At 41.3% G+C, this 18,360-nt stretch overlaps 1 protein-coding gene and 1 long non-coding RNA gene across 4 annotated transcripts in view; one reads left to right on the forward strand and one right to left on the reverse strand.

The window, feature by feature from the left end:
• ZFHX2 (zinc finger homeobox 2) overlaps window positions 1–18,360 on the forward strand; it is a 117,356-nt gene that overhangs the window by 55,642 nt on the left and 43,354 nt on the right. The window contains exons 4-6 of the mRNA XM_073575405.1: window positions 6,136–6,352; window positions 7,940–8,011; window positions 9,951–10,009. Of these exons, the coding sequence (XP_073431506.1) occupies window positions 6,136–6,352; window positions 7,940–8,011; window positions 9,951–10,009 (348 nt within the window). The remainder of the gene's footprint in view (window positions 1–6,135; window positions 6,353–7,939; window positions 8,012–9,950; window positions 10,010–18,360) is intronic.
• LOC141089113 (uncharacterized) overlaps window positions 1–18,360 on the reverse strand; it is a 79,672-nt gene that overhangs the window by 16,996 nt on the left and 44,316 nt on the right. The window lies entirely within an intron of this gene.

Consider the following 18,360-nt stretch of genomic DNA (forward strand, 5'->3'; position numbering starts at 1 on the left):
TGGTCCCCCGAGGGAAAGCCGACAACTGGGGGTTGATATTTATAGCCTGGGAAAGGGGTAATAAACATGGAGCTTTCCAGGCTATTAATATCAGCTCACAGCTGTCTACTTTTACTGGTTATTAAAATGAGGGACCCCCAAAAAAGCACGTGGGGTACCCCTATAATTAGTAACCAGCAAAGGCTAGGCAGACAGCTGCTGGCTGATATTAATAGGCTAGGAAGGGCCATGGAGATTGGCCCCCTCCCAGATTAAAACCTCAGCAGCCCAGAAATGGCACATCCATAAGATCCACGCTCTTCTCACTTGCCCTAGTTCAGTGGCAAGTGATGAATATTGTAATATTGTAAAAAATACACAGCTAGAATAAATTCCTTTTATTGAAAGAAAGAAACAAACTCCATTATTTTAAATAAATACTCCCAAACCCTCTTTTTCCCATTTATTACTGTAAAATAAAAAATAATAAACGACCACATTCCTAATCTGTCCACCGAGAATCCCTATGTGATGCTGTCACATAAAGAAGTCCAGCTCTGCTACATCCACATGGTTTCTTGAGTGGTGGCATGATGCTGCTGCTCAGCAAGCCGAACGGAACACACTGAGACAGGAGCATGAGAACGTTGCTGCAGTGTGAAGCGCTGACATGAGGAAGGTTATAGCTGATGAACTCCAGTCACCTCACTGACATTACCGCTTGCTGCATGAGAAAGTTCCATCTGTGACGTGAACTGGGTTCATCAGCTTTGAACTCCAGTGACCTTTCTCACGTCAGGGCTACACACTGCAGCAGCGATCTCACGTTCCTGTCTCAGTGTGTTGCCACCACTCAACAAGCCATACAGAGCTGGAGTTCTTAGTGGGACAGCATCACATAGGGATTCTCGGCGGACAGATAAGGAATATAGTGTTTTATTACATTCTATTTTACAGTAATGGGAAGAAGAGGGATGGGGAGTATTTGTTTAAAATAAAGGAGTTTGTGTCTTTCTTTCAATTAAAGGACTTTATTCTGGTTGTGTATATTTTTACAATATGACTATGGGGTTAGTAATGGGGGCGTCTTATAAATGCCTCTACATTACTAACCCCTGGGATTGATGTCAGCCGCAATAAAACAGATGACATCAACCCCAACCCTATTACCCCACTTGCCACTGCACCATGGCAAGTGGGAAGGGCGAGGAAAACACCAGATTTGGTGCACCTTATGAATGCACCATTTCTGGGGCGGCTGAGGGATGATGTTCTTAGTCTGGGAGGGGGCCAATATCCATGGCCCCTTCCTAGCAGTATGTCTAGCTTTTAGTGGCTATTTAGTATAGGGGGGATCGCCATGTCATTTTTTTGGGAGGTACACCATTTTAGTAACCAGTAAAGGCTAAGTAAACAGCTGTGAGCTGATGTTAATAGCCTGGAAAGCTGCATGTTTATTACCCCCTTCCCAGACTATAAACATCAACCCCCTGCTGTCCCTCAGGTGGTTAAGAAGTAGGGGGACCGCACAACATTTTTTTCTTTAATTTACTGAATTATTAGCTAAATACATGAACATTAAAGTACACACGCACTGCAATCATTATATTTGTCACTGACATCTTTCTATCTCTTCTATGTGAATTTACTGTACTTGGCTGATGAACTGTCATGTTTTCTAGGAGATGGGTGCATAAAAATCAAACGGTACATGCAAGATCCGTGTGCCGTGCAATTTTTTTTCTCGCACGGATTGACTTGCATTGGCGAGTCTCATCTGATATACGTGGCCACTCGCAGCATGCTGTGATTTTTTTTTCCCAGTCTGATCCAAGCTGCACAAAAAATTGCAGATGAGCAGGGAATCATAGAATAACATTAGTCAGAGTGCAATCCGATTTTTTATTGGTTTGCACTCACCTGTTTTTACCGCAGATGAGTATGAGCCTTTAGTTATTTAGTTGGTAGTGGTCAAACCATGGATACCTAAGCTACTGCAGTGCACATGTGGTAAGTGACTTAATGAATAAGAAGAACTATCCTACATTTCTAATTGGAGATATTTGCTAATATTATTATTACACTTACTACATATTACTGCATATTAGGATAGGTAATTGGGAATTGGAATACCCCTTTAAGTGCAGTAAAGAAGTTTCCAGGAAACCAACAATTGTGATAGAGTGGTTATGAAACTGTATAATAAAATCAAAATTCTATTGCTAGAGCAACACACAAATAGATAGAACATTGAACGATTTAATAAGTAACCAAAAATGAAACTGTGAACTGGCCCTGTTCATTAGAGCTTACATTCTAAAGTATAGCTTTGCTGGTAGAGCCCCCTACAGGCAATTCTTGATATTATGGTGCTGCACCCAATCCATGAGGTACTGTAGTACAGTGTCTTCATATATTTATCAGAGCTATTTTTAAAATGTAAGTTAAGCAAATGTGGTTTGCAAGATATGCCACTATCCAGCACAGTATACCCTTGCTAGGAGAATACGTTTCTGATATCGGATACTTTGAGTTAACGGTATCATAGTTTTGCAGTAGTTTCTATTGAGGATGATACAATGCTCATCATAATTGAGTACACTGCCCTTGAAAAGTAAGATTTTAATCAATATCTCACTGAACACAAGAACAACTTCCATAATGTTGACAAAACTGAGTTTCATAGAACATTTTTTAATACATAACATGAAAGTAAGGTTAATAAAATATAGTATCTTTCATTACAGAATATTTAGTTTTGCTCAAATTAGTTGATGCAATAATGAATACATCCCACATCAAATACAACTACAGTCATATGTAAAAGTTTGGGCACCCCTATTAATGTTAACCTTTTTTCTTAATAGCAATTTTGGTTTTTGCAACAGGTATTTCAGTTTCATATATCTAATAACTGATGGACTCAGTTATATTTCTGGATTCAAATGAGGTTTATTGTACTAACAGAAAATGTGCAATCTGCATTTAAACAAAATTTGAACGGTGCAAAAGTATGGGCACCCGTATCATTATCTTGATTTGAACACTCCTAACTACTTTTTACTGACTTCCTGAAGCACTAAATTGGTTTTGTAACCTCATTGAGCTTAGAACTTCATAGCCAGGTGTATCAAATCATGAGAAAAGGTATTTAAAGTGGCCACTTGCAAGTAGTTCTCCTATTTGATTCTCCTATGAAGAGTGGCATCATGGGCTCCTCAAAACAACTCTCAAATGATCTGAAAACAAAGATTATTCAACATAGCTTTTCAGGGGAAGGATACAAAAAGTTGTCTCAGAGATTTAACCTGTCAGTTTCCACTGTGAGGAACATAGTAAGGAAATGGAAGAACACAGGTACAGTTCTTGTTAAGCCCAGAAGTGGCAGGCCAAGAAAAATATCAGAAAGGCAGAGAAGAAGAATGGTGAGAACAGTCAAGGACAATCCACAGACCACCTCCAAAGACCTGCAGCATCATCTTGCTGCAGATGGTATCACTGTGCATTGGTCAACAATACAGCGCACTTTGCACAAGGAGAAGCTGTATGGGAGAGTGATGCGAAAGAAGCCGTTTCTGCAAGCACGCCACAAACCGAGTCGCCTGAGGTATGCAAAAGCACATTTGGACAAGCCAGTTACATTTTGGAAGAAGGTCCTGTGGACTGATGAAACAAAGATTGAGTTGTTTGGTCATACGAAAAGGCGTTATGCATGCGCTGTATTGTTGACCGATGCACAGTGACACCATCTGCAGCAAGATGATGCTGCAGGTCTTTGGAGGTGGTCTGTGGATTGTCCTTGACTGTTCTCACCATTCTTCTTCTCTGCCTTTCTGATATTTTTCTTGGCCTGCCACTTCTGGGCTTAACAAGAACTGTACCTGTGTTCTTCCATTTCCTTACTATGTTCCTCACAGTGGAAACTGACAGGTTAAATCTCTGAGACAACTTTTTGTATCCTTCCCCTGAAAAGCTATGTTGAATAATCTTTGTTTTCAGATCATTTGAGAGTTGTTTTGAGGAGCCCATGAAGCCACTCTTCATAGGAGAATCAAATAGGAGAAGTACTTGCAAGAGGCCACCTTAAATACCTTTTCTCATGATTTGATACACCTGGCTATGAAGTTCAAAGCTCAATGAGGTTACAAAACCAATTTAGTGCTTCAGGAAGTCAGTAAAAAGTAGTTAGGAGTGTTCAAATCAAGAAAATGATAAGGGTGCCCATACTTTTACACCGGTCAAATTTTGTTTAAATGCAGATTGCACATTTTCTGTTAGTACAATAAACCTCATTTGAATCCAGAAATATAACTGAGTCCATCAGTTATTAGATATATGAAACTGAAATAGCTGTTGCAAAAACCAAAATTGTTATAAAGAAAAAAGGTTAACATTAATAGGGGTGCCCAAACTTTTACATATGACTGTATATCTAGTATTTTGTATGACCACCATAATTTTTAGGGACAGCACCAAGTTTTCTAGTCATGGAATGAACAAGTTGGTGACATTTTGCAATATCTATCTTTTCCATTCTTCAAGAACAGCTTCTTTTAGAGCCTGGATGATCGATGGAGAGTGATGCTCAACTCATCTCTTCAGAATTCCCCATAGGTGTTTTAGAAAACTGAAGTTAGAAAAATGCATGGTGCCTACAGTGAAACATGGTGATGGCAGCGTCCTTATGTGGGGCTGCATGATTACTGCTGGGAGGAAGCTACATTTCATTGATGATATTATGAATTTGCAGATGTACATATGTCCATAGAGTTCAACCTATATTCTTACTGTAAATCCAGAGGAAGGCAAAAACCCAATGGGGCAGACATTAATAGCTCCATATTAAAAGAAAAAATACTACCGCCACGCCATGCCCTTGGTAGATGTACACTTTTCTAACATGACAATGACTCAAATCACACACTCGTATTTCTGAAGAAGAACAAGGTGAAAATGCTTCAGTGGCCAAGTATGTCTCCTGATCTGAACTCAAACAAACACCTATTTGGAATTGTGAAGTTGAGCGTTACTCTCCATCTAGCAATTGGTGTATTTACATTTTGTAGTTTACCGTATGTGCCAGCATGACACCCTATAATTTACAGATGTGCACTATGCTTTTTGATTTACCTATAGTTATAAAATCATTTAAAGGGAGCCTGTCACCAGAAAAAGAAACTATTAACCTGCAGATGTGGGATCAATCTACAACTTAAAACCATTATTAACTTTCCCGGTGCCCGCACTTACCCTATGGGGAGTAAATTATCTTTATTCCCCTCAGAAATGTTCCTGTTTCAGTCATAGGGGCAAAGCCGGCACTGGTTCGGCTGTAACCATGCCCTCGGCCTTAACGGCAGAGACCCCAATGCAGAGCCACTCTCAGACAGTGCCGGAGATGAGGTTACATCCGCTGCTCTGTATACTCAGAATGGTGACTGAACCTGCATGAGCGCCGCCACCATGACTGAAACTTGAATGCTGTCGGGAGAATAAAGTTAATTTTCTCTCCGTAGTTTTTGGGTAAGTGCGGGAGCTGGGTACCTGCACGTTAATAGTTTTTTTTCTGGTGACAGGTTCCCTTTAATGGGAACTGTATCCTAGGTCTGCTGTTGTCACAGGTTGACCTATCTGATGGCCACACGTGATGAAAATTGGGATTTGATTCTTGCAGTGAGATTAATAGTCTGAGACATCTTTGTTGGCTATTTATTTCCAAACTTTTAAGCCTAGTTCTCACATTGCAGATTTGCGTTGTATATTCTGTATCACAAATACAAATTGAGTATAATACAAATAAGAGGGCTTATCAAAATCCAATTTACATGTTGAGGGTCTGTTTTATGGGGGTTATTGTCATGTTTTGTGGATGTTCATTATCTTGCGGTAAGATTGCTGATTTTTTGCAAATCTTCGCCATTTGAAATCAATGTATTTGTTTAATCCCCAAATAGAAACTGCAAATCTGGATTTGAATTGGGGATTTAATGTGGATTAAATCCGCTACGTGTGAATTTGGCCTTAATAGTTGTTGGCTTGCTGAATGAATGGTGGCCATGTGTAGTGCTTGTGGTGTTTATGGTGACTGGTTAATAGGTTGACTTTATTCTATATCTCAGGTTTGTCCACAATGCTAAATATAAAGTCTATGTGCAGTTTTTGCAGGCCATTGAAGGTGTTGGTGGAAGCGATTTATGTTTTCGCTGTGCCCCATGTGACACCACAGTGGGATCTCGCCTTGGTATGATGTCACATCTACGTTCAGCAAGTCACCACCAAAATCTTACTCAGTGGAGGCTGATGCATGGTGAAGCCATACTTGAAAGAATTGTGATTGTCTGCAAGAGCCAGTCGGAGGAACACAGGGAACATAGTAAGTCAACTTTCGTTTGGAGAGCAGCAGTATACATAGTTCATGGAGAGTCTGAGACATGTTTGATGAAAAATGTCCTACAACCACCCATTTAGGAGAATAAAATGTACAGTAATGATTTACACATTTACACATCAGTCACACCTCATATTGATTGGGGTCATTCAAATGTGAAATATAAAAAACAGCAAATACTCTGGGGTCTTCTTTAAAGAGAATTTGTCAGGACATTTTTGTTGCCCTCAAGTGGATAGATGAAGAGTTACCGTATGTAGACTGGAATAAATTCTTAAATAGAAATTAAGGTCAACCTGAAAAAATTGTTGTGGATTTGAGGAACAAACCACTGTAAAAATCCCAAATTTCTTCTGAATATTTGCAACTTGATATGCTCGGATTTGCCCCATTCAGTGCGTCTAATGTATGTATGGCCACCCTCCATGGAAGAAATGTACAATAAGAAACATTTCACTTATTGTTTTTCAAATCCCAAAATAATTATTAAATAAATTACAAAGTGGTTCCCAAAGTAATGGGAGGCAGAGTACACATAAATCTTGGCGTGGAATAAGTTTGACATTCTGGATGAAGATGCCCTTAGATTTCTAGCTTCCATACGTAAGCCAAAAACCGAGCCTGTGCTACATGAAGAGCCTAGTGTATGGGCTGAGAGCTATGCAGCTATACATATGGTATATAAAACCTATAAAGGACTGTGAAATGTTAATGACAGAGATTGCAGTTTTTATTAAAGTCACTTTGTAGATACTACAAATAAATGGCAATAGTTATACTAAAAAATGAAATTTTCCTTTACATTGGTGGTACTAATACTGTTCATTCTTTCTGCCTTGTATTATCCTCTTTTGTGGTTGTGTCTCTCTCTCACAGGGTTACTCTGCCCCCTTGTCGCCCCCTCCTTTTCTCCTGGCTCCAGGCCCATCTCTGGATCAATATTTTATGATTTTGGCGGTGGTTGAATGGTGTTAAAGAACTTTAACACTTTAATTAGCTGAAACAGGAATAAATTCCCCACATCTGTCAATTTTCAGTATAATCGTTTATCTGGTGACACCGTGGCTGTCCCCTCATTTCTCTCTGCCGCTGTATTCTCTCCCGCACATGTTTAAGGCATCATCCAAGATCTCAGGCAGATTTTCACTCTCTTGATCAAAGAACCTATTTTCTTTAAGAAGTCAGATCGATTTATTGAACATACTGGTCACATTTTATCTCCCTTTTGTTTTTTACCCTCCTGTGATAAGACCAGCTCAATATGTTAACCTTTAACTATGACATGGCATCCTCGGCCCTGAGATTACCTTAGCATGTAGTGTGCGGACATACTAATGGTGCCACCCATAGAGCTGTAGAGGTGCCCAAGATCTAAGAGAACCCACTACCACCTCCAAAGCCGCAAGAAGCTTCCGTAAAAGGCCCATATACTATTCTTGCACAGGAGCCTTCTTCTGTCTGTGTCCGCCCATACATTCAGTATATACATATTATAGGCATGATATAAACATAATATGGGTACATACTCCATGCACCTTTAGAGAAGATATATAATTTTATATTTTTTTTCAGGTAAAGCCCCAATGGACATAGAGATGACATCGAATCCTGAGCCAGTAGAGGAAAATACAGACACATCCCAAGGTGAGGACCTTCTGTTCTGTGTCTACACATAGGATATCCCAAATTAGAGGAGAAATTAATGTTACTTTCTATTCATCTTTCCAAAATTTGGAGCCAGTTACTTTTTAAATTTAGTAATTTTCATACTACATTTAATTACTGATTTGAACATTCCAAGTGTTCAGCAATTACCTTGTGTATTCAAGAATGTCACTAGTGGTTAAATGAAAGACAATGGTCCCTCGACAAGCTCCAACAGATGTTCTCTGGAACACTATAAATAAGGTTTATTGAAGAGCAGCAGTATATATACTAAACAGTAGTATTATGGTACATATTGGGGGATAGTAAGTGATCAAAATTCTAATGCAAATTGTGCTTAAGGCTCTGTACCCACGTTGCGTTTGTTTAGTGTTTCCTTTGCGTTTTTGCGGCCCCGGAAATGCTAAAAAAAGCTTAAAAATGCATCCCCATGTAATCCTATGAGATTCCGCAGTTGCTGTGCTAATGTTGCGGATTTTACCGCTGCGGAATCGCATATTGGTAAAATCCGCAGCATGTTCGTTATTTCTGCAGAATCGCAGCGATTCCGCCGCCATAGGATTGCATTGAAATGCTCACTTTACGCATGTGGCTATGCCCATCATGCGTAAAGTGAGCGTCTCATGTGTGGATGGTACCCAGGGTCTGGAGGAGAGGAGACTCTCCTCCATGCCCTGGGTACCATATTCCTATAAAAAATAGAATTAAAATAAAAAATAGAGATATACTCACCTTCTGGCGGCCCCTGGAGCCCTCCCGGTCCTCATTGGCGTTGGCGGCAACTTCCGTTCCCAGGGATGCATTGCGCGCATGACCTCTGATGATGTAGCGGTCCTGCAAGGCATTGTCACAAGGCATTTCTGGGAACGGAGATCGGGGGCCGTCAGAAGGTGAGAATAACGATTTTTTTTTTATAATAGGCAGCATCATTAGTAAAAAGTTGGTCACACTCGTCAAGCACTATGCTTGACAAGTGTGACCAACCTGTCAATCACAATTGCAAAACGCTTGTGTTTTGCGGGAAAACACATGCAAATTCCACATGCGTTTTACCCACGGCAGGGAGTTCATTTCTGCAAAGTGGGCACATAGCCTAAAAAGGCATGATGTGCATTACACAACATCTGTTGTGTATAGGTCAGCCATTTTAAAAAGCATCTCAGAACAGGATGTGGCTAAAAGTCAAAAGGTCCCTCTATCAAGATGTGTGCTACTTTTCGGCAAAAAATATTGGTTCGCCTCTAGACCACCTATCTAGAAAGCTTTATCTCACAATAAAATGTATCACTAATCCATATGTGCATCACTGCTGTAGACCTTAATCTGAGTATCAGGTGACATGCATAACCACTGCTTTATTAAAATGTGGGATGCCCATTCTCAGTGGTGGAGTCCCCAGTCATCAGACCCTGATCACCAGATAAGTAATACATTTTGATTTAGGAAAAATCCAGTTGTGTCATCTATATTATTATTCCACCCACCATTTTGTTAGTAGGCTTACTTGCACGTAGACATTCCCTGTCTGTGGAGACGCTGGGACTCAAACACAAAATGGATAAGCATGAACCTAATTGATCCTTACAGTAGCGCAGACACTTTTTTTTTAGACCGTCGGCTGTGTTTGTGCAGAATCCCCCTAATGCTCCATTCAATAAACCTTATCCATGGCATCTTGGAGAAGACCTTTATTGATTTACTCTCCTACACTCCTTAACATTCAGTTTATTGGCCCAATGTAACCGTGAATTAGACATCTAATTTGTCTTACTAAATCATGCATGCAATTTTCCCCGTATAATGATCCAAAGACTCTTACCAGTAGAAACAGTTAACCTCTTACTTCTGCATGTGTAGGACCAGTAACCCTTGTCTGATAGCTGTTTATCCCTACCTGACCCCTAATCTCCTGATTCAGCTTCTGTACAGGATGAGACATCGAAGGCTGAAAGTGAAAAAGCTGCCGAAGGGACTACGGTACGTGTTCTCCAGGTCACGTAGGTGTCACTAAAGATCCTGGTAACAGCCTACGGGCTTGACCAGTTTGGGGCTCTATGACCAGATGCACTGATAAAGTAATAGGAAATTTGTAGTAGTATGTCTATATACTGAAACAACACGAGTCCATTGAATTTTTTTTTTTTTAAATTCTAAAAAATTATGAGCACGTAAATATTACAATATATTGGTAAGATTCATTACCATCATCAGTATCATATCTGTGATTATTCTACAAAGGATTGTTCATTCCTCAGCAATCACGCTTCACATATGGTTGGCTCATCTGGATGCACATTTTATTTCTGTAGAAAAAGAATAAGCAGCCGGTCAGAAGCCCCTGACACTGCTTGTCTCTGAGAAATAAAGGATTGGACAGATATAAATACGGCTATCATTGTTACGTTTGTAGTTGATAAATCCAATCAAATCAACCGAAACGCCAGTATACATCCGTACAGGGTGTGCCATGTATATGGATACACCTGGGTGGGCCATTTATATGGATCCACCTAAATAAAATGGGAATGGTTGGTGATATCAACTTTCTGTTTGTGGCACATTAGTATATGGGAGGGGTGGTGACCATGGCAGCCATTTTATAAATGGCCCACCCAGGTGTATCCATATAAATGGCCCACCCTGTAGATCATTGAGACTCTATGCATACTTTGCTTAAGCCCTACATTTGGCACATTTGCCATCATATATGTGTAAAACTTATCTATAAGAATACCATCACCCTCTGTCATTATCCCTTTTTGGTACTGTACGCAGCAGACTATTCTTTCCTTCACATTGGACCACTAGTGGACACAGACAGAAGAGGGCCCCTGTGTAAGGACAATATATGGGCCCTGTGGAGCCCGAGAGCTCATCATAATGCACAATTCCACCTGCTATGGAGGAAGACGTGGGCCCCCTTACCTCTCGGGCCCCTGTGCAGCTGCACAGGTTGTGACAATGATATGTCCGACACTGCATCAGACCATTGCACAAAAAACATGCACTGTGGCGACGGTATGCCACCATATCGCTATGCCATGGCATACTTCAGAGCCCGTTGTCTGAGGTTTATGACGGGAAATTTTCCTAACGTACCTCTTTTTAACACTGTGTCTAAACTCGGTGCTGTATAAAATGGCACCGCTTACGTGAGCTACTCTTTACAGAGGCTTCTGGTAAAAAAAACCTATACCGTATGTATACACAGTACACATGTATACCAGCGCCAATCGACACTGGTGCTCATTACCGGCAGAAAAATGTGCCTATGTGTAAGGAAACAGATTCATGCAACTTTAAAAAACCAAACGCAAAGGCTTAGACCTTATCGTCGCTTCTTGTGTATTTTACACATTGATTATAGTGTACGCATACATATAGATATGTGAGCATATTTGTATGTAGATGTGTGTGTGCGCATATATATATATATAATATATATATACATTCTATCTACAAGTATCATATTCGCACATTTCCTATGTACGGTTCCTGAAACACTGAAAACTCTGCTTTGGACGTAGCTAAACTCATTACTTTGAGTCGTGGAAGTTGCTTCTTTCCATGGTAGAATTTATTTTATGACGTTTGAGCCCATTGTTACACAGTTAATCTAGTTCTGCAGGAAAATCTCTACAAAGCTGTTACTGATCACAGGCAGAGTGATTGAGCTTGTAGCACCAGTGAGAAGCATGCCCATTCTTGACTTCTGTCACATGGTGTGCATTACCCAGGAGCAGCAGGAAGTGATCAGACATATTTCCCAGGGAGGGGGGCGGGCATCTGAGGGTTAAACGCAGGCCCAAGTCTGTAACACCCAGCAGGGGAGGAGATAGGAGGGGGAGAGGATTTGTTTACCAGCTAGGCCGAAAGAAGGAAAGAACGAGAAAGAGAGAGAAAGAAATTTAAAGAGAGAAGAAAAAGCAGACAATAGATAAGTGAGGGGTGTAGAAAGTACCTTACGGGTGTATTTTAGGGAATAATACTCGTATTGTGCCTTATTTCAATACAGAAGAAATATTGGGCAAGTAGTAGGGGGGAGTGAGAAAGTGGACATGAGGGGTGACAGAGGGAATTGAAGGGTGGCTGAAAAACATCTGGAGAGAAGAGAAAACTGAAAAGGGAAAGTTTACACTGATATTAGTGACGAGTGCAACAAGCAGTGTGCACAGGAGTCAGGCTCAAGTGCAACTCAGCTGTGAGGGGCACAAAAGTGCAATCCAGGGGGGAAGAGAGGTCACTTGACACTGAGGAGAGAACCAAGTGACAGCTGCTTGTTGGCATCGGCTTCACCCGGATGGATATGGAAGATGGTTATTTCGTATTCAGAACGGTAAGTGCCCTGATCCGAGTCTAGACAGAGGGGGGAGTGCGGGGCGGTAGTGATGGTCATCAGAAAGGTATGAGGATATTTACTGTATGCCATGCAAAGGTCGGTATGGGAAATGGTGAAATAAGGATTCTAGATTTCAGTGTGACCGACTTACAGCGATAAATGTAAAGGTTACGGTAAAAGTACAGTCCCAGGACGCGCCGCACGCCAATAAAAGAAGTTTACAGGCTAAAATTAGAAGCTATTGTGGAGTTCGGTTAGCACAACTCGGTATTCAGCTGTCGTGTTGTCAGCGATCAGTAACACTGTGAATTGTGGGGCGAAACCCACGGGACCGCGATCAGATTCCCGTGGTTTAGATTGACATCCCGTTATGCACTTACGTTGGGTGGGATCGCTTACAACTGTCCCACTCATCATATATTGGATGTATGGAACTGCACATCAGTATGCTGTGTGGTGTACACTTATATTGTAGTGCTGAAAGTGTAGTGCTTTTTGTTGGCGTTGAAGCCTATAGATCCTGACCAAATGTATATGGGAAGGATGCCCTATTATTACCATACGATAACCAGTAGCCACATCAGCTATTGCGTGAGGTTTCCTGGGCTTATGTCCCAAATTGAACTAATACATGAGATTTTCCTATTTTTTGCAGGTTTTTTTTTTGTGGCAGTGGTGCATCTTTAATAACACAGTGTTAAATAGCAGAAAACGCACTGACATGAATAGCTTCGTATAGCCCTGCATGCGTATTATCAAACAGTATCCAAATGCTGAAAATACTACAATTGATCTCATGGCCTGGATACCTGTAGTGCCATATGCAAAAATCAAAGTATGTTATCCCTCTGCCCACATGTGCACTGCACTGCCCTGTACGCAAATCAGGCAGAGAGAGTCATTCTTGGGCACCGGCTGGCCGAGCTATATCACTCAGCATTACAATGGCTGTCAGTGACAGCCGCCTGTCTGCTATTTGCATGCACAAAACAAGTTTTTTTTTCCTGTTCCCTTTACAAGGAAGATGCACAGAGAACCTCGGATCTTACTGCAGTTACACAGCACAGTTGGCAATATGTGAGGTTACACTTTGTCATACAGGGCATGCTGTTTCCACCTCGGCTGTAGCTGGAGGGGCATGGTGACACATGGGCCTCGCCGGTGCCAAAGTCCATGTAACAAGGAAAAAAATTGCTCCACTGCCGTTTCATTTGTAACCATGAAGCAGTACAACTATAAAAAAAAATCCCAAAAATAGCCAGTTATCTTGCTGAATTATATATTGTGGCATCCGGATAAAGGCCTGTGCAGATGGAGGCATCGCCATATGGTTTCCTAAAAGAACAGCCTTTCCACCTACAGTGTGAGACACAGCGCTTTATAATACCTGACAAAGTTACTTTACATCTTATGTGACATTATCAGCAATTCTGTTTGTTATATAAGTTTGTAAATGGGACGTTTTTCCTACTGTGGTATATGTAATCATCACAGTAAAGCAGGGCCGGACTGGGGCAAAAAAGCAGCCCTGCCACACAAACCCAACCAGCCCATATACTATAACACTAATCAGCCCCGATCAGTGAATTTTTGCTATACTTTGTCGTCGCTTCACCACTCTCTTAAAGGAGTTATTTGAAGAGCCACATGTGAATGGCGCCACAGTGCGTATGATCGACCACAGCTCCATTTACATGGTGCTCTTCAAAGCTACGCTTCCCAGGATCATGGGGGTCCCAGCGGTCACATCCATAACAAACATCCCCTATCCAGAAGCTAGGGGAGAACTTCCGAATTTGGGACCACATAGTCCTCCATACAGTATTTTGGGCATCACAGTCCTCCATACAGTATTATGGTCACCATATAGTCCTCTATACAGTATTATGAGCACCATATAGTCCTCCATACAGTATTATGGGCACAATATAGTTCTCCATACAATATTATGGGCACCACACAGTCCTCCATACAGTATTATAGGCAACACAGTGCTCCATACGGTATTATGGGCACTACATAGTCATTCATAGAGTATTATGGGCACCACATACAGCATAATGGCCCCATATATTGCTCCATACAGTATAATGGACCCAACATATTCCTCCATACAGTATAATGAGTCCACATAATACTCCATACAGTATTATGGGCCCCATATATTAATTCATACAGTATAATGGGTCCCATATATTACTTCATATAGTATAATGGGCCCCAAATATTACTTCATATGGTAGAATGGGCCTATATAATACTTCTCACTGTTCCCCGCTGCTCTGGTCTCCTCAGCGTATTCTGACCCTTTGCACTGCTCAGCACAGGCTGCGCTGTAGTGACGTCATTGCTCCCTCTGCGTTACAGAGCTCACATGCAGAGGGGGAATGATGGGAGATAGAGCATCAGCGGATGGCTCCCTCACTCATCATTGCTTTCAACTTTCAACTGTGTCGGCGCTGGCATCAGACCCCACTACTTACGAGCCCCATAGCTTGCCATGTCCCGACGGCTTGTGGACCACGGCACTTGCCCACTTGCGCCCGGTGGTGATGTTGGCCTTGATATGTGTCCTAATTTAGCACCACCAAATATTAACCGGTGGGTGAAATGCTTTTAGGATATACACCCTTACATCAAAGAGATTTATAAAAATAAAATAATCAGCACACCAATTAAATCAGAGAAAAGTGGAGGACTCTTTATTAGCCAAGTGGTAACATTTCAGTTCCATATCAGAGAAATGATCTGTTATGGATCTGAAACATTGTCACATGGGCTAATAAAGAGTACTCAACTTTCACAATTAATTGGAGTGCTTCTTATTTTAATATATGCACACACTTAGAGCAGATACTTATATTTACACCATGTAGAGGACAGGAGGAGTATACACAATGTACACAGCTCCACACTATATACTGTGGTAAGTAATATAGAGTGGAGCGGAGTATATACTATATAGTGTAGAGCTGTGGCAGTATATATAGTGTGGATTCCACACTATATACTATATACACAGCACCCTACTCTATGAACAGCTCTACACTATATACAACTCTACATTATGATTAAGACAGTTTTATACTATATTATGATGCATACATCACAAAGGAGTCACACATAAATATCACATAGGAGACACCACGACTGCTAAATATATATCACATTGAGATTACTGTATATACATTATATAGATGATACTGCAACTGCTGTGTATAGTCCCAATATCATTTATATAATGTATATACAGCAGTATCACCTATATAATGTATACACAGTGGTAAAAGTATCCCCTGTATATTGTATATAGAGCAGTCTGTATACAATATGTAGGTGATACTGTTGTACTTATTTATATAATTACTGTATCACCTATATATTGTATATATAACAGTTGCAGTATCACCTATATATTGTATATGCAGTAGTCTCAATGTGATATATATTCAGCACTTGCAGTGTCTCCTGTCACATTGAGACTACTGCATATACATTATATAGGTGATACTTCAACTGCTGTGTATAGTCGCAGTATCACTTATATAATGTATATACAGCTGTATCACCTATTAGAGATGGGCAGACAACAGTTGCAAAAAGTTCGGGTTCGGGTACCAGAACAGTACCCAGACTCGAACCTGAACCCCATTCACTTGAATGGGGGGCCCGAACATCCAGTGTTTGCTGCGCTGTCATGTGCATGACAGCGCAGCAAACACTGCTTCTGATCGGTGATGAAATCATCCCCGCCAGTTAGAGAGCCGCGGTTCCCACGCTGTCAAAAGACAGCGTGAGTGCTCAGCTGTGATGTGATCAGAGGTATAAAGTTTACCTCCGGTCACTGGTGTCAGCTGATGGGACAACTGCTCCCATCATCCGACACCTGCTGCCGCTAATAACAGCAAGAGCAGGAGCAGCGGATGGGAGTATTCATCAGCCGCTCCTGCACTGTAAATAGAAAAAAACCTGGCTTGGGTTCCCCTGTATTTCTGTTAACCAGCCAGGTAAAACTCACAGCTGGGGGCTGCAACCCTCAGCTGTCAGCTTCAGCAAGGCTAGTTATCAAGAATAGAGGGTCCCCACGCCGTATTTTTTAATTATTTAAATACATTTTTTGACAACCAGCATTTCTAAAGCAGACAGGTGGGGGCTGGTATTCCCAGGCTGGTAAGGGGCCATGGATATTAACTCTCATGGCGCTAGTGGGGATGTAACCGAGGTCACGGCAGTTCAGCTCAGCTGGAAACGGAGCCTCAGTGATTGGAGGTATTCTCGATGACATAAGTCACTGAAGCTGCTCTCGCTGCAGTTCAGTCACCAGTGGTTCTCAGCCTGGACGGTCGCATGTTGGCACTGTCCATAGTGAAAACTGTTTTTCCCCCAGGCATGGATTACGGCGTGTGACAGAACGACAGATAGGTGAGGGATATTGTTGCTTTTTTATTATAGTTTTATTACAGGAGATCGAGGGCTTCGGTGGAATTAGGCATTAGGCGAGTATAACTGTGTTTGTTATTTTTCAATCAAAAACAAAAACTATGTTTTGTTTTGTTTCTAATAAAGGACTTTATTCTGACTGTGCCTTTATTTACAATACAACTGTAGGATTAGTAATGGATATGTGTCTTATAGACGCTTCTCCATTACTAAGCCATGGGCTTGATGTCACGTGGCAATACAAAGGTGACATCAACCCCACAAATATAAACCCCACTTGCCACTGCTACACGGCAAGTGGGAAGAGCCGGGCATCTAATAGATGCGCTTTTTCTGGGCAGCTGCGGGTTGCTATTTTTAGGCTGGGGGAGGCCAATATCCATGGCCTCTTAGCAGCCTGAGAATACCAGCCCCCAGCTGTGAGCTTTAGTAAGGCAGGTTGTCAAAAATAGGGGGACCCTACGCCGTTTTTTAAAATTATTTATTTAAATAATTAAAAAAAACAGCGTGGGGACCCTTCTATTCTTGATAGCTAGCCTTTCTGAAGCTGATTGCAGCCCCAGCTGTGAGTTGTGCCTGGCTGGTTAACAAAAATACAGGGGAACCCATGCCATTTTTTTTTTTCTATTATTTATTTACAGCGCAGGAGCAGCTGATGAATACTCCCATCCGCCGCTCCTGCTCTCACTGTAATTAATGGCAGCAGGTGTCGGATGATGGGAGCAATTGTCCCATCAGCTGACACCAGTGACCGGAGGTAAGCTTTATACCTCCGATCACAGCGTAGCGCTCAAGCTGTCTTTTGACATTGTGGGAACCGTGGCTCTCTGACCGGCGGGGATGGTTTCAAGAATGCAAAACATATCAAACAAATAAATTCAAGGTGCCCAATCCTTTTCTCCCCCAACATCATCTGTCTAGGGAGAGTCGTGAGGCTCCTAAACACATTAATTAGTTGGCTGATCCCGGAGAAGTTGATGGGTTTGACCTAGTTTTAACCAATTTGTATGGGGGGCTTTTACTTTTTAGTCTTAAGACATTTGAAATAGAAGCTGTAATACTACAAAAAATTTATGTGTAGCCACAGTCGAAAATGTGTTTTTTATCAATCTCAGAAAGGTCAGTTCCAATTTTAGACTTGGTGATATACAGTATAGCTTTCGAATTCCTTACAAATAATGCTACAATAAAAGTGAGTGGGGTTTTGAGGGCTCATACTCACTTGCGAGAGACTCGCATGATTCTCGTGCAAGTCTCTTGCATGAAATCCTGGCCCTGTGGATAATTCATTATTTACGTAGATACCATGCCAAAGTCATTGATTAGCTTGGAGAACTCCAGTCTAGATCCTCGTGCAAATCCCTAAAGTTCACAGTGTATTTGCCTATTGCAATTCCTGACCCTGTGAGCATGGCCTTGTATTTTGGAAATGCCACAGTTTTTTGGAGCAGATTTCTGTAGCAAAAACACCACTTGGCTTTGTGTTCGTGCATGGAAATCACTTTGTGGTCAATGATAAAAAAAATATATACTGTATATGTACATGTAA

Source organism: Dendrobates tinctorius, unplaced genomic scaffold (genome assembly GCF_039654945.1).
Source record: "Dendrobates tinctorius isolate UK_male_01 unplaced genomic scaffold, ASM3965494v1 ptg000044l, whole genome shotgun sequence".
NCBI classification, from domain to species: domain Eukaryota; kingdom Metazoa; phylum Chordata; class Amphibia; order Anura; family Dendrobatidae; genus Dendrobates; species Dendrobates tinctorius.